Here is a 15,593-nt window from a genome sequence, read left to right as displayed (position 1 = left end):
CCGCTGAAACTAATCAACAACGGAGCTGCTGAGAGCACAGGCTTTTTAAGTCCACAGGAGAGAGCAATTCTCAGCGCTGCCACAGATTTGGTGCACTCTTTCTGGGAAATAAAGGTTTGTATACATTTTATTTCATTTATAAAGTCTTTAATGTGGTGTAAATTATATTATTTTACGCAACGCAACATAAGGACGAGGTGTCAGTCAGCTGCGTCAGCCGCGGTCGTTTCGCGCTGGAAACTCCTTTGCCTTGCATAACATAAATGGATTTTATTCGTTCTAATACTGAGTGTAATTAAATTTTATGTTAAAATATGTTCTCTAATTTCAGTACTGTTTGTTTTTGGGCAGGTTTTGTAGTCAGTCGCGGCATCTTTCAGCTACGAGTGAAACGCGAGGCCGCAGTCTAAAGTTCGCAGTTCCCCCGTGAACAGCAGCCCTTCACCGGCTCAGATTTCGGCGATCCACCGGCACGAGAATTAGCACTATTTCGGTAAAAAGCGATCACAGAGAACGGTTGAATACACTTAAATTTAGCTACACTTAAATTAAAATGTTTTTTTTATTATTTCTAAAATGCTTGTTAAACGAGTTTAAATGCATGTAATATTGTAAACTATGCTGTATTCACCCAAATAAATTAAATTTGTCTTGTATTTTGTCCATGGGTGTTCTTGCTTAATAATAAATGTTCATCTTTTGATTATTGCTGTTGCCTATAGTAATTCTATGTGTGATTTTTAATTTTTTTTATTTTAATATTAATTTTCTTTATTTAGTTTTATATAATCGCCATTTCTCATTAAATGGCACCACTTTCCAAAACATTTACACTACGGTGAAAGAAGTACATTCCTAGCCATCCCACCTTGCTGTCTTCTTTCAGCAAACTCCAAGTGATGAACTCCAGCAGTGGCATGAGGGAAACCAGCTTCTTCTTCTTCAGTCCCAGGAGACGCAACAGCCGTGCCAGTTCATCTCCCAGCATTCCAAAGCTCTGCATTTCGACAGAAAGAACAAATATTACATACTTTTCATCACTTCTGATTATCTTATCTATAGGCTAGTTAAATGTACATGTACTGTATATTAAAGTGCTCTTTTACAAGTGGAGACTTTGAAAGATAAACTATTTCCAAGAAAGCAGAAAACCATGACTGGACTTAGAACAACTTAATGTGTTTGTGACAACGGATAAGAGACCTGTGTTCTAGATAATACAGATATGCTTGCTGCCCCACCTCTGACACACTCTGTATCTCTTTGGCCCACTTCGTGATCTTCTGCACCACCTCACCCTGATCTTTATCCTCCTTTGTGTCCTCTTCCTCCTCTTCATCAATCCTCTCCTTCATCCATGGATGCTTTTTAGAGAGCTGGGGTCACACAGGAACAAAGAAAGCTTCGTTTGAGCAAGCCATCGTATATGATGAACAGAACAGTATGATTGAGATGTTTGTCTTTTTTTGTAGTAGTCAGTTTCACCTTGTCTGCACTTTGAAGTTCACTGGCCCACTGCAGAATAAGCTTGCGACACTCTTCAAGACTGCGCTCAGTTCTGGGGTCTTTCTGCCTCTCTGCCTGACTGCTGCACCCTTCACCGGGATCATCCTCATTCTGTGAATCACAGACACAAATTAATGGATGCATGATATATAGGAAGCATATAGATGTTTGTTTAATTTATTATCAGTTGATTTTGGATATTTAATTGTGCATGCTCACTTCCCCTATTTATATGCTGACTTCACACAAAAATTAACATTTTGAAAAAAAATCGGGAGAGCTTTCTGACCCTGCATAGACAGCAACGGAGCTACCACGTCCAAGGCCCAAAAAGGTAGTAAGGACATCATTAAAATAGTCCATGTGAAATCAGTGGTTCAAGATGAATGAAGGTCTTATGGGTTTGGAACGACATGAGGGTGAGTAATGACAGAATTTTCATTTTTGGGTGAACTATTTCTTAAATCTTTAAAAACACTGATAATTTAATTACACTGTCAAATTACATTTTTAGCTAAATTTAAAATGAATATCCATTTTTCATATTGTACATTATAATGTGATGAGACAATATTTTTTCTTGTAGCATTTAAAATGATTTTAGTTCTTATTGTGATTTATTGTTTGTTTATTTAAACAATAGTAAAGATATTGTTTTATATTGTCTGTTTATCAGTTATTGACCATAACATGACTATAAATATTGGCGTATCAGTATCGGTTTAAAATTGCTGTATCCCTAAAATCATTCTTCCTTTGCCGTCTCCTGATGCAATTTTGGTTCTTAATGTCAAAGGGAAACGTATAATAAGCATATTACAGACAATATTAAATAACTTTCTTTTATATTGTTATATAAAGCCAAAATAAATAACTGATATATGATATGAACACTGTTCATCACATACATAGCGTGACAAGGCCCAGAATTTCACATACAGTATTGCTAGGTTATTGATATAGGTTGTAATCAGTTACCATGGCAAACATAAACTAATCATCAAGCCTCATACATTTCTCTCATGGCAACGCTTATCATATAAAAGCAAGGATAATAAAAAAAAGTCACTGATTGCCGTTGAGTTTGCACGCAAAGAGGAGTTTGCCAAGAAATTATAACTTAGGCTGTTAAACACATCTGTCTAAATATAGGTGTGTGTGCGGATGCCCAAACCCACTATAATTTTAAAAAATAATACTGTTTTTGTGTAGTTTTAAGAGCATTTTATGCGAGAATCTACTTGTTTGTACTTAAATATGAGGTTTGTTAATGAAGATAACGTCTATTTGAAAATTAGCTTGGACGTTTTCGGAGTTGTGAGCTCCAGGACGTCAGCAGCCCGTTCAGCGCTCATGATCCCGTCAACAAGATATAAGCAATATCACACAAGTAGACGTGAGATATGGCTGTAACGTTAAATCGACACGCTGTGATTACCCACAGCACTCAGCCTGCCCTGCAGCCTCGTGCCTATGGCCGAGTCACAGCCGTGCTGATATACAGCCATATCTCACGTCTACTTGTGTGATATTGCTTATATATATATATATATATTACGACTGTTTAATAGTTCTATAAACAGTTCAATAAGCAAATACAATAATATTAGGTCACTTACATTTTAGGCGGAAACACACCGCATCTCACAGCAAACAACCGATTCATTGCTGATTGATTCTGTGTTTTGAACGAATCGGTTGACTAAAAGTTTCATTAGCCCACGCATAAACATCTGATGAATCTGCCGTTTGAACGAATCGTTTGAATGAACGACTCAATCTTGTAAATATGCCGTTGGAACGAATCGTTTGAATGAACGACTCAATGACTCACTCATTAAATGCTCACTACTGGCACCTACTGGCGTTTTAATTTCGTTGAAAAGTATCATTTCCACCATCATTTCTTGTTTGTATATTCAAAAATATTTAAAAGAATCTCATAATATTATTTAATGCAGCTGTATTTTTCAGTGTAAGTGATTTAATTTGATAATGTATAGATAATCACATTTTTATAATTGAATTTATAGATCAAATGTAAGAATTTGAAATGAAAGTATTAATGAGATTAGTGGAAAATGCCCTCTATAAAGGTAAAAAATATATATATATATATGATGCTTGATGATTTACCAGTATTACTGGTAAAATATATATTATATATTTAAAATAATCCATGGCCTACCTTGCAAACTTGTGCCACCTGTTGCTTCCAGTGGTTTATGAATCTGATGCACTCATCCAAACTCCGGAGATCATTCAGGCTTTGCTGACGTTGCCTTTGCTGGAAACCAACACAAAATATTGTGATCATGGCCGAACATTGATCTACCATAACATCCATCCGTGAGTTAGTATTACCTGTGAACGGGTAGAAAACCCACTACTGTTCTTGAAGGGGCTGGTGGGTGCAGAACTGTGGACCTGGATATCTTTCTCTGATAGTGTCCAGCGCACAACCCCAACAGAGTTACTCTGCTTCTGGGGCACTGGGGTAGAGGAAAAGAAAGGATTCTTACTCCGTTAGTTTCATCTGACTATGCTTCCACTTTGAAATGAATGTAATGTGTTACAGTTAAACAGAAACACAAGCATGCACATACTTTTTAGTGCCATACTGTTGTCCTTCAGGATGCTCTTCAGAGTGTTTGCCTGTTCACCTATACAAGAGATTTTTTTTTTTTTAAGTTATAACTTTTTTAGAGGGATGTATTTATATTGTTAATGTAAATTAATGTAAATATAAAATAACATATTAACTTAAATATTATAAAAAATTACAACAACAAAAAAATCACTAGGCCAAAATAATAATAATAACAATAACAATAATCATTATAATTATTCATGTTGATGACATCATGGGCTTGCCAAATTCATAAATGTAATAATAATCATAATACTTCTATCAAAGCAGTTAACAATAATATTAATTTCTTAGTAATGGCACCTTGTAATTGGCATCATGATAAAAGCTATGCATGAGACTCAAATGAAACTTACCCATGATGAAGTGTCGGGGAAGCAAGTGAGCGCTGAGGGTGTCTGGTGAAACTGAACGTTGGTGCTCTCTCAGCCCGTTTTAGCTCATCGTCTGCATAATCTGAACTTTGGACCTGAATTATTACTGTCATGATTGTATGAGGTGGAGGCCAGAAAAGCTACGTGATGAGATATGGTCTTTCCCAGCAATGATTCAGTGAGTATAGTCAACATGGCACGATGCCAAAAGGGAAGATAATGAACATACTCACACACTGCATATCATGCATGAACTATCATGCCACATGTGCATTTACTGATTCACTGAACACTCACTAAAAGACTGTATGTGGAGTTGTTCGTCAGTTTTTAATATTTAGTAACCTTTATATAACCTTTTGCATACTACTCAAAAGACCTCACATTTGCGCAAGCATCCTTCCTCTGCATGATTTTATAAACCAGTAGATATAAAACATGGATTGTTATATGACAGTAAATAGGTTATGTAACTATCAAAGAATGAATGCTGTCCACATGTGAAAGAGTTCACTAGAAAATGATTATTGAAGAAGTATGATCATTTGATCCAGTAAACTGATCTATTTTTTCTTACCTTACATTTCGAAAAGCCAATAAAAGAAGGGTTATTCTTGGGATTCGATAACATTTCAATTTGGAATATACATTTTTTCAACTACATATGATTAATTTCCTAAATACCCCACATCATTAGGAACATATCAAACCTCTAAAAAAGAAAAACATATTTTCCCACCTCAAGCATTAAAGGCCTTATATTATTTTAAGAGTTTTTCAGATTTAGACACCATTTATTCTCAGCCCCAAAATGGGATTGGTTTAAAATGGATTTTACACAGAACTTGTTATAAAACAAACATCTACCTACTGCTTGTGTGTCTCTAATAAAAATTTAATGACAAAAAAATGTCAAATTTATCATAATTTTCGAATTTTTATAGGACTGAAGTTAAAAATGGAGAAATTGCGTGTTTATGGTCTCTTTATTTTTGTAAAAAAAAATAAAAAATAATAATAATAATAATGATAATTTAGATGTCAGATGGTAATCAGCAAGAAATGCTTTCATACTCAATTGTCTTCCCTATTTTTTTCCAAAAATATTAATTTGACATGGTGTGATGGGGTTGAAGACGGTAACACATTTGAAGGGATATATTGCCTTAAATTTTCATTTTCAGTTTTGTTTCTCTCTCATATTGTTCACGTCTTTCTGGGTCAGTATATCTGCATGGCCAACATTGACTTTCTGCTGCTAATGTGGGTGCAATTTCTGATGTATGATGCTTGTCAAAGTTTAAGTGGACATATTACATCAAATAATGCATCAAAAATATGACTTGTCTTTGGGGATATGAGATGTTTTTTTATGTACTGAAACCATGACAATTTTTTTGTTCAATTTTTTAATAAATGAAGTATGATATTAATATAGGATATTAAAGAGACCTGAATGATGTCATTTCTGGTCAATTATGTCAAATATGGGTGGAGTCTATTATGGGCGTAGAATAGACAGGGTTGAATTCAGACTGAGGGACATAACTTTAAAGTCTGTTTTTTATCAAATATCTTGCATTTTTTTAGAAAAATATTTTTCAGAAGAAAAGAACGCAAATAAATGTTTACATTATTGCCAAAAAATTATAGACACTGTGCACATTTAGTTAATAATTTTCTAAGTACAAACTAAGTGAAGTGCCTCAGGGAGGTGACAAAATGCTTATAAGACATTATTTTATGCTAAAGATTATTACATTTCATTAATGCATTTAGCAGATGCTTTTATCCAAAGCAACTTACAGTGCATTCAGGCTATAAATTTTTTATCAGTATGTGTGTTCCCTGGGAATTGAACCCACGGCCTTTGTGCTGCTAACACAATGCTCTACCACTGAGCCACAGGAACATTAAAATTATTAAAATGAAACTAATTATTTTTAGTCATTATAAGGGGCATATCAAAGTATATTGAAATGCTTTTAACACTTCATTTTGGGGAACCATGACTGTATAAAGTCTGGGGGACTGAAACATTACTGAATCCCAGGAATGACCCAGAAGTTCATGCATTTCATTAATTTCTCAATGTTGTTTGTTCACTAGCAAGTATCTAGGCTATATAATCACAGCCAAAAAAATGTAGGCTAATGATAATGGCATGTTGTGTAAATCACATGTTTGACCTTTTTGGGGAAAATGCTGATTATCTGCTCAAGATACAGCAGCTGATGGCATGAACTTTATCCTAGTAACAGTGTTTTCACACCCTCAAATGACATTATGGTAATGGATATTTTCCATCTTTTAATTCATGAATCTTTAAAAAAAAAAAAATTTTTAGCATGTGGACATCTGTAAAAATAAATTTACATGGCACCTCAGTGATAAAAATGTGTGCATCCGAATTGCACTTTCGTCTCTTCATGCGTCTGAACGGTTTAAAACGCTTGAATGTTTAAATTGGCAAGACTTAAAAACATGTGCAAATGATCAACTACGATCCGGTTTACCTCTAGAAGCGAGTGAACAGTTGTGAATCAAGGAAGGAATTTTATATCACTATTCACGATAGTCGTCAGGGCGGTGATGCATTTTGGTAGGCTGACTGGAAAACACAATACCAACAGGACATATTTTGCGAGGCCTGTAATTGATTAACTGTAAGTTTATGAGTTTATGTAATCTATGGTAACATGCCCTGATAGACTGCACATGACCCTTAACTGCCGTAACTTCCGTGTCATGTTATCTTATTTGTCTAAAGGGGAACTCCAGGGCATTAGCAGGACTGCACATCTGATCTGAAAAATAATCCCAGAACTCGCTGCAGTTTTTGCATATGCTTTTTATTGCCATGCTCCAATTACATACACAAAATGAGTAAAAAAAAGAAGAAATAAAGAAAAAAGCAGTCTTGTGAAATTGCGCGTTGGCTTGAAAAATGGTTAGTAGCATTATTCTGTTTTTAAGTATAAGTGCTATGGGTTTTGTGGTTATCAAGGTTGCAACATAGTTTTAATTTCTAAATAAAATTAGGGGGAAATAATTACAAGTTCTTCAAAATTTGTTTTAATCAATATAAACACCTTTTAAAATCATAAAAATATGGTAACAGACAAATAGTAAAGCCTCTCTCACTCACATGCATTATTACTGCAACCCTCCATGAATAAAAGCTGATCTTATTTAATAAAACTGTACATTTGTTTATAATGTAGCAGCTTGAAGTAAATGACAGTCTTTTGACAGCTGGTTGAGTGCAGTTTATTCTCCGATCATCATGCAGTGAGATGCGGTTTAATTCCAGTTTTGGAAGAACTGTTTGAAGATAACGGTCTCTCTGCCCTGTGGTAAAATCTCCACCTGTAAGACAAAAATCTTTTATAGATTACAGATTTATGGGTGAGGGGTCATGTTATAAAGTCAAGATTTTGAATTCTTTTGCATAATGCCTCAAAAGACTGAACAAAGACAATGAACATGGAATAGCAAACCACAGAGTACTTTTGTAGACCACTGCAAGATTGCTTGCTGCATGATGTTAGAACATAGATATTGTAAATCTAATTGTAACTCCCTCACCCTCATTATAATAAGAATTTGATGTGCACATAACTCGCATAACCAAACAAAACAAAAAATCTGTTTGTTTGAGCAGCCAAACACAACAACATTAGCTGACCTGTGTTTTCATCTTGGGGTAATTCATTTGCTGAATGAAGTCATCTGCCATTTTCAGAGCAGCCCTCTTCTCTTCTGCATTGGCTCCACTTCCTGACAAGGAAAGAAAAAAAATATTTTACAATGTTTTAGCAACAACTTATTTTCAGTAGGGTTGTGACGGTGAGGAAATTTTCCCACCGGGTAATCGACGTGTGACAACACCAGTAATACCGGTATCACCGCCGGGGGCAGGGGCGTTCCCTCTTTTCCTCGCTTTCCTTTGCTTTTAAATAGCTTAAAAGCGCCATGCGCATTTTACTTTCACTTTCGAATTAGGGGCAATTTAGCATCAATTGCTTGAATGCAACAACAAAATACAACGTCAAACTCACTTTAGCGTATATATAAAACATAGAACTTTTATTAACAAAACAAATAAAAATACACCATGCTATAGGGCAGGCTATGCCTAATATAAAATAACAAATAACTTACATAAAGTTTAAATAGGTATACAAAACTGGAAATAAGCAAACATGTATAATATATAACCAAATATATAAGAAAGTAGCAACGTTTATTAGCAAAACAAGTAAGAAAGCTTGGAGGCACGGCATACACCTTGATGTCAATCTGTCTCACCTCTCTCTTCTTGTCAGTCAGCTCGACTCACTCTCCTCACTGGAGAAATTAAATCTCATCTGTGATGCGACTGTCGTTCGGCACGCTGCATTGAGCAGCTCAGTTTTTAATTGTAGTGTCTGTTCTTTTACTGAACTAAATTATTTTTATTACTATAAAAAAATCAAAACGACGGTGGGGGTCGGTGACGCGGTGGGCAAGTGACGTAACCAATGTTGCGGCTTAACACCGGTATAACCGTCAACACCGTCTATCACAGCAAGCCTAATTTTCAGTTAAATATTTCCATGAAATTGTACACTACATTCCAAAGTGTTTTTTTTTTTTTTGAAAGAAGGCTCTTATGCTCACCAAAGCTGCATTTAGTTGATAAAAATGCAGTAATATTGTGAAATATTACTACAATTTAAAATACCTGTTTTCTATTGTAATATATTATAAAATGCAATTTATTTCTGTGATTGCAAAGCTACATTTTCAGCAGCCATTCCTTCAGTCTTCAGTGTCACATGATTCTTCAGAAATCATTCTAATATTCTGATTTGATGCTCAAGAAACATTGTAACATTATTAGTAGTATTATTTTTTATTTTATTTATTTATGTTTTTTTAACTGTGATACATTTGTGGGGGATTCTTTGATTAAGTTCAAAAGAACAGCATTTATTTTGTAACAATGCACAGCATTGAGCAGTCTTTACTGTGTCACTTTTAATCAATTGAACGCATCCTTGCTGAATAAAAGGTATTAATATATTAAACGGGTCATATGATGCTGCTAAAAATAACATTATTTTGTGTATTTGGTGTAATGAAATGTGTTTATGCGGTTTAAGGTTCAAAAAACACATTATTTTCCACATACTCTATATTGCCTAAAATATCTAGGTTTTGGCTTTGTTTGCGTGTGCAGACCGATCGGTGTATGACATCAAAGTACCTCAAGAGCATTTTGAAAGCATTAGGAACCGTCTGTATGGTATTTTGATGTCATACACCGATCGGAAAATGGCACGTATGGTCACCCTAGGTTAAACTGTTCTGGAACAGTGTTGTAAATACAACTTACGTAACACTTCAAAGAGAAAGGAAAAATTGAAATCGCATCATATGACCCCTTTAAAAGATACACATACAGGCCAAACTAAACTATTTTAGCTGCATTCTAAGTTATTATGACACACACACACACACAATTTGTCTTACCTTTCCAAACAAAGATTTTTCCATTGGCCCCATTGTCCAGGATAAAGCAGTCCTCACGTACCAACAAGTCCTTGGCAAATGGACTTTTCTCTGACACCTTGGTCAACTTCATCGACCCTGTTGCATCTGAAACCTATGAAGAATTGACAATTTTTACATATTGGATGCACGTGAAATGGAATGACAAGGTATGTAATACTTTTTAGGAATTTTGGATCAGATAAATGGATGTGCATAATAGGTATGGGTGAGATACCTAACATCAAAATACACATGTAATCCTCCACAATTTAGATTAATATATACATGGCTAGTTGTGGTACCTTGTAGAGGGAGGCAGAATTGGATGCATCTGCTTGGCTGTCCTCCTCTGGAGTGCTTTCTTTCAGCTCTGGCATTGCACCAAGTATCTTTTTATTGTAGCAGAAGAAAGAGACTTTATTTGAGTGCAAAAAAAAACTTAACTTTCTGATGACATTGCTTCCGGGTCTAAACCTCTACTTCATTTCAACAGACTTTATGAGCATTATATATTTATAGCACACTTTTAAGCTAAGATTTAAAAAACTCTACAGTCTCCGGCCACCAATATTTTAATGATTCAGAAAAGATGAATCACTGTCTGGCCATGGTATGGATTTTGGATTTTAGTATGGAGATAGAGGTTAGAAACGTGACTTTTTTGCTAGTCTACCAAATGTATTTTAGTACTTTAGCACCATTTGTTGTTTACTTATAGGTACTGAGGGAATTTTTAGACAAGGAAACTGTGACAGGAGATGTCAGACTTACAGTATCAACCAGGGATTGAACTAGGATTCTAGAGAACTGTAAAGCTAAAGAATCAATGAAGGGCAGAGCTCAACAATAAGTGTTTTGGCATGTTGTTACCTGTAGCATTTCCTGCGTCTCTTCTCCCTCATTGATGTTAGTGATCTGGGCTTTGCCGTGTCTGTCTGTGTCTCTGATCAGAGTGGCGATCTCCCTCACCTTCTGCTTCTCAAAGATGTTTGCCTGAGATCCTATCCATGACACAATCGTCTGCAGAATAAGATGTTCATTTCAAATAAATGCTACATGGTTTGACATGTTGTTGTACAATGTAAAGCATTTTTGTGTGGTTCCAGCATCCGAATACTTTCTTATTTGATCCAAAATATAGTAAAAACATTAAGACTGTAAATTATTACAATTTAAAATAACTGTTTTATGATTTAATATTTATTCTAGCAAAGGCAAAACGGCATTTTTTTTCCTTCAGCAGCCATTACTCCAGTCTTCAGTGTCACATGATCCTTCAGAAATCATTCTAATATGTTGATTTGGTGGCTCAAGAAACATAATCATCAACTAATTATCATCATCAGTGTTGAAAACACTGTACTCATTTATAGGACACTGATGAATAGAAAATTCAAAAGATCAGTATTTAAAATAGAAACATTTTATAGCATTACAAATGTCTTTACTGTCACTTTTGATCAGTTTAATGCATTCTTGCTGAATAAAAGTAATAATTTCTTTAAAATAAATATCTGACCCCAAAATTTTAAATAGACACACCTCGCCCAGGTCAAGTATAAAGCAGTCTCCTTTGTTAAAGCTCTGCCAGCTCAAATCCACTTCTTTGGCTCTTATGTTACGCTTCCCTTTGATTTGGTATAACCTCTGAACGGGTCCAGATCCGGACTGTGATTTTCTGAAGCCAGACTCCACACCTCCCTCCTGCAGAAACAAAAGAGTGTGACTATGCAAAGAAAAGCGCTCTTTAATTTAATTCTGCATACAATATAACTGTAACGATCAGTTTATTTTTATATTAAGTCTGTTTGTATACATGTGCACTCTCAGAAACTGTCATTGGGGCGGTACCCTTTTAAATGGTACACTTTAAGTTTACATTTAAGACAATAATATGTACCTTTTAAGGGTAAATAAGGTAAAAAATGTAGTTTTTTTTACTTTAGGGTACCACCCCAGTGGCAGCTTTATACCATTTTTCCTGTGTGGCTGTGTGTGTTCACATTATCTCACACCTCACCTTATAGCTGACACCTCGGGGGAAGAGGTTCATGAACTCTGGGGACTCGTAGCCTTGAACTTGCCTGTGCTGGACCGGATCTCCACCCAGGAAGTTATCCAGCTGTGTAGCCAACATGGCACAAGCTACCTGCTCATCACGAGATGATTTCTCTCCTAAAAAGGTGAAAGAAGAAGAGAGAATATGAATATATATTCAGTCTTTTCAGCATAATATGGAATTCGCATAATTCAGTTTACAAACATCCTCTTTTACGTGCCAATAAAAGTCAGCGAAAACAGATAAGTGAAAGCAATTAGGCATAACAGCTAAATCATTCTGCCAGCATGGTTGCCCCTGGAAATGCTGTGCATGTTAACACTAGCACAATTTCGCACAGTTCTGCCTTTTGTGAGATGCCACCAACGCAACCACTTCCTCTATCTGCACAATAGACTTTGAGCAACAGTTTTTTGGTCTGATAAACCAGATGCTGAGCCGTTTGACCTAAATGAAAAGCAGTTTGTGGTAGGACTGGTCGATTAACCAAATTTTATGATTTTGGCTTTCAATGAAAAGTCTTGTGTTAAACCAAGCACCACCCTCTCCTTTACAGTGGTGAGGTTTTGCCCATTCCTAAATGTTTAGTAGTTTTCAGTAAGTTATGGAAGTGCCTTACAACTTCAAAGATATTTTGATCTCATTTTTCATATTATCCGTTTGAATGCACATACATAATTATTTTTAAGCTTTTTACATTTTTTCTGTTGAATTATAATTTCAAGTAGGCTTTTAAAAGACTTAAAACTGTTCAATAAAAGCATGATGTTTCAAAAGATAAAGTGTGAATGCATTTTCACAATTTAATAATTTTATAAAAAATAATTTTATTCAATTTTTTTAAAACATTGTTTGTATTTGTTTTTCATGTGAATTATACTTTAGATTCAATGAAATATGCTGTTGAAAAAGGTTTATTATTATTTTATATTTAATAAATTCAAGATGTTTCCAAATTTTACACAGCAGCTAAAACAAATGTGATAGAACTAGAATAATCAAGATTTTTTTTTTTAACCTTAAATAGATAGTTCACACAAAAATGAAAACTGTCATTTACTCACTTACTCACTCTCAAGTTTCTTCTGTTAAGCACAAAAGAAGACACTTTGAAGAATGTAGGTGTAATGTAACCAAACAGTTGACGGTAGCCATTGACTTCCATAGTATTTTTTTCCATACTATGGAAGTCAATGGCTACCGTCAACTGTTTGGTTACATTACACCTACATTCTTCAAAGTGTCTTCTTTTGTGCTTAACAGAAGAAACTTGAGAGTGAGTAAGTGAGTAAATGACAGTTTTCATTTTTGTGTGAACTATCTATTTAAGGTTAAAAAAAAAAATCTTGATTATTCTAGTTCTATCACATTTGTTTTAGCTGCTGTGTAAAATTTGGAAACATCTTGAATTTATTAAATATAAAATAATAATAAACCTTTTTCAACAGCATATTTCATTGAATCTAAAGTATAATTCACATGAAAAACAAATACAAACAATGTTTTAAAAAAATTGAATAAAATTATTTTTTATAAAATTATTAAATTGTGAAAATGCATTCACACTTTATCTTTTGAAACATCATGCTTTTATTGAACAGTTTTAAGTCTTTTAAGTAACAAAAAAGATTTATTTACTTGAAAAAAAAGAGAGTAGTAAAAAATGTTCTGAAAACTAAAGCAAGCACATTTTTCCATAAAACAACATTTCATAGTGACTATTTTTCTATAAGCAACAAAATAAAGATAAATCGGCATAAAAGAGAATTTAAGAATGTTTGTTGGTTAATTTTTCCTTAAAACAATAGTTCATAGTGACCAAGTCTGTCAAAAGTAACTATATGTGTATATATATATATATATATATATATAAACTACCAGTCAAAAGTTTGGGATCAGAACAATTTCTAATGTTTTTTAAAGGAGTTTCTTATGCTCATCAAGGCTGAATTTATTTGATCAAAAATACAGGAAAAAATTTAATATTGTGAAATATTATTATGATGCAAAATAATGTTTTTCTATTTTGATATCCGATGGAAGTCAATGGCTACCGTCAACTGTTTGGTAACCAACATTCTTCAGAATATTTTCGTTTGTGTTTAACAAAAGAAAGAAACTCATACAAGTTTGGAACAACTTGAGGATGAGTGCATTTTTGGGTGAACTATCTCTTTAATTAAGCAGCCCTGGTTTGTGGCAGAGCCAAAAATTAACTCATGGCTCTATGTACACTATCATACTTCAAGAGGTCTATAGATGTTTAGAACATGGTGGTACGTGTAGAAGGTTCATGAATGAATGATATGGTGGGGTTAGGAACTGAGACCAGGTATTCTGAGTAATGAAGAGATGGGGGTGTTTATGGATGAGGCATGGCTAACAAGAATGCATGGGACAACCAGCTTAGTGTTACCTAAAGCACCGGATCCACCATAAGACAATAGACCTAACTGAAGTCCTGTCACGGGCCTGCTGAAACATTAACGAGCTATGAAAACACCCTCCCATGCCTTTTCCCTTGGGACTCTTCCCTCTTCATCCCTCTCTCATGTGCATCAGCCATTCTATCCCATCTTTCTTTGTGCTCACTCAGACTGTCCGATCAAGCGTATCATTTAACTCAGCAGGCTATTGTCTCTCTCTTGCCCCGCTACATGATGAGAATGATTCTGACTGACCCTGACTCTTATAGGTCATTTCTTTCTTTTAACTTGTGGTGTATTTCACATTATTTAAAAATGCTAAGCACCATTATGACACCACCGGTATTAGTGTTTCTGTAGTCTTGTTGTTTGTATTGTTGAAATGTCCAACACTGAATAATAAATATAGCTATTTCTATAAAAATGTCAATTCTAATATCATCATTAATCATCCTCATGTCATTCCGCTGCTTAATATTTTTTGGGAACCTGTGAGATACTTTTTTCAGGATTCTTTGATGAATAAAAAGTTAAAAAGCAGAGCATTTATTTAAAATAGAGATCTTTTCTAACAATATACACTACAGTTGAAAAGTTTGGGGTCAGTACATTTTTATTCTTTCTTTTTTTGAAAGAAATTAAAACTTTTATTAAGCAAGGTTGTGTTAAATTGTTAAAGGGGTCATATGATGTGATTTCAATTGTTCCTTTCTCTTTGGAGTGTTACAAGCTCTTGGTGCATAAAGAAGATCTGTAAAGTTGCAAAGACTAAAGTCTCAAATCCAAAGAGATATTCTTTATAAAAGTTAAGAGTCAGCCACACCTACCTAAAACGGCTCGTTCTAACACGCCCCCACATGTCTACGTCACGATGTGGGAAGATTTGCATAACGCCGCCCAAATGTTCACGCAAAGAAAGAAGGCGTAACTTTTATTCTCACTGTAGTATTGTTGTTGCCGCCGCCATGTCGTGAAGATGTTGTGTGTTTCGTTGTTAAAGCGAAATTACTTTGTTTGGTCTTCCAAAAGAGGACGATATC

At 34.7% G+C, this 15,593-nt stretch overlaps 2 protein-coding genes across 2 annotated transcripts in view; both read right to left on the bottom strand.

Annotated features, from left to right (window-relative positions):
• Positions 1–4,164, bottom strand: part of LOC107657266 (E3 ubiquitin-protein ligase TRIM39-like) — a 9,761-nt gene extending 5,597 nt beyond the window's left edge. Inside the window, exons 1-6 of the mRNA XM_016445298.1 lie at positions 4,113–4,164; positions 3,871–3,998; positions 3,695–3,793; positions 1,486–1,617; positions 1,242–1,376; positions 869–997 (exon numbers count right to left, since the gene is read on the bottom strand). Coding sequence (XP_016300784.1) covers positions 869–997; positions 1,242–1,376; positions 1,486–1,617; positions 3,695–3,793; positions 3,871–3,998; positions 4,113–4,125 — 636 coding nt within the window. The 5' untranslated portion in view covers positions 4,126–4,164. The remainder of the gene's footprint in view (positions 1–868; positions 998–1,241; positions 1,377–1,485; positions 1,618–3,694; positions 3,794–3,870; positions 3,999–4,112) is intronic.
• Positions 4,165–7,365: 3,201 nt separating this feature from the next.
• Positions 7,366–15,593, bottom strand: part of LOC107657288 (macrophage-capping protein-like) — a 17,014-nt gene continuing 8,786 nt past the window's right edge. Inside the window, exons 4-10 of the mRNA XM_016445325.1 lie at positions 12,089–12,243; positions 11,611–11,772; positions 10,939–11,088; positions 10,371–10,457; positions 10,048–10,180; positions 8,219–8,310; positions 7,366–7,899 (exon numbers count right to left, since the gene is read on the bottom strand). Coding sequence (XP_016300811.1) covers positions 7,834–7,899; positions 8,219–8,310; positions 10,048–10,180; positions 10,371–10,457; positions 10,939–11,088; positions 11,611–11,772; positions 12,089–12,243 — 845 coding nt within the window. The 3' untranslated portion in view covers positions 7,366–7,833. The remainder of the gene's footprint in view (positions 7,900–8,218; positions 8,311–10,047; positions 10,181–10,370; positions 10,458–10,938; positions 11,089–11,610; positions 11,773–12,088; positions 12,244–15,593) is intronic.

This window comes from Sinocyclocheilus anshuiensis, unplaced genomic scaffold (assembly GCF_001515605.1).
Source record: "Sinocyclocheilus anshuiensis isolate Anshui unplaced genomic scaffold, SAMN03320099.WGS_v1.1 scaffold159, whole genome shotgun sequence".
NCBI lineage: Eukaryota > Metazoa > Chordata > Actinopteri > Cypriniformes > Cyprinidae > Sinocyclocheilus > Sinocyclocheilus anshuiensis.
This window is presented reverse-complemented; position numbering and strand designations above follow the sequence as displayed.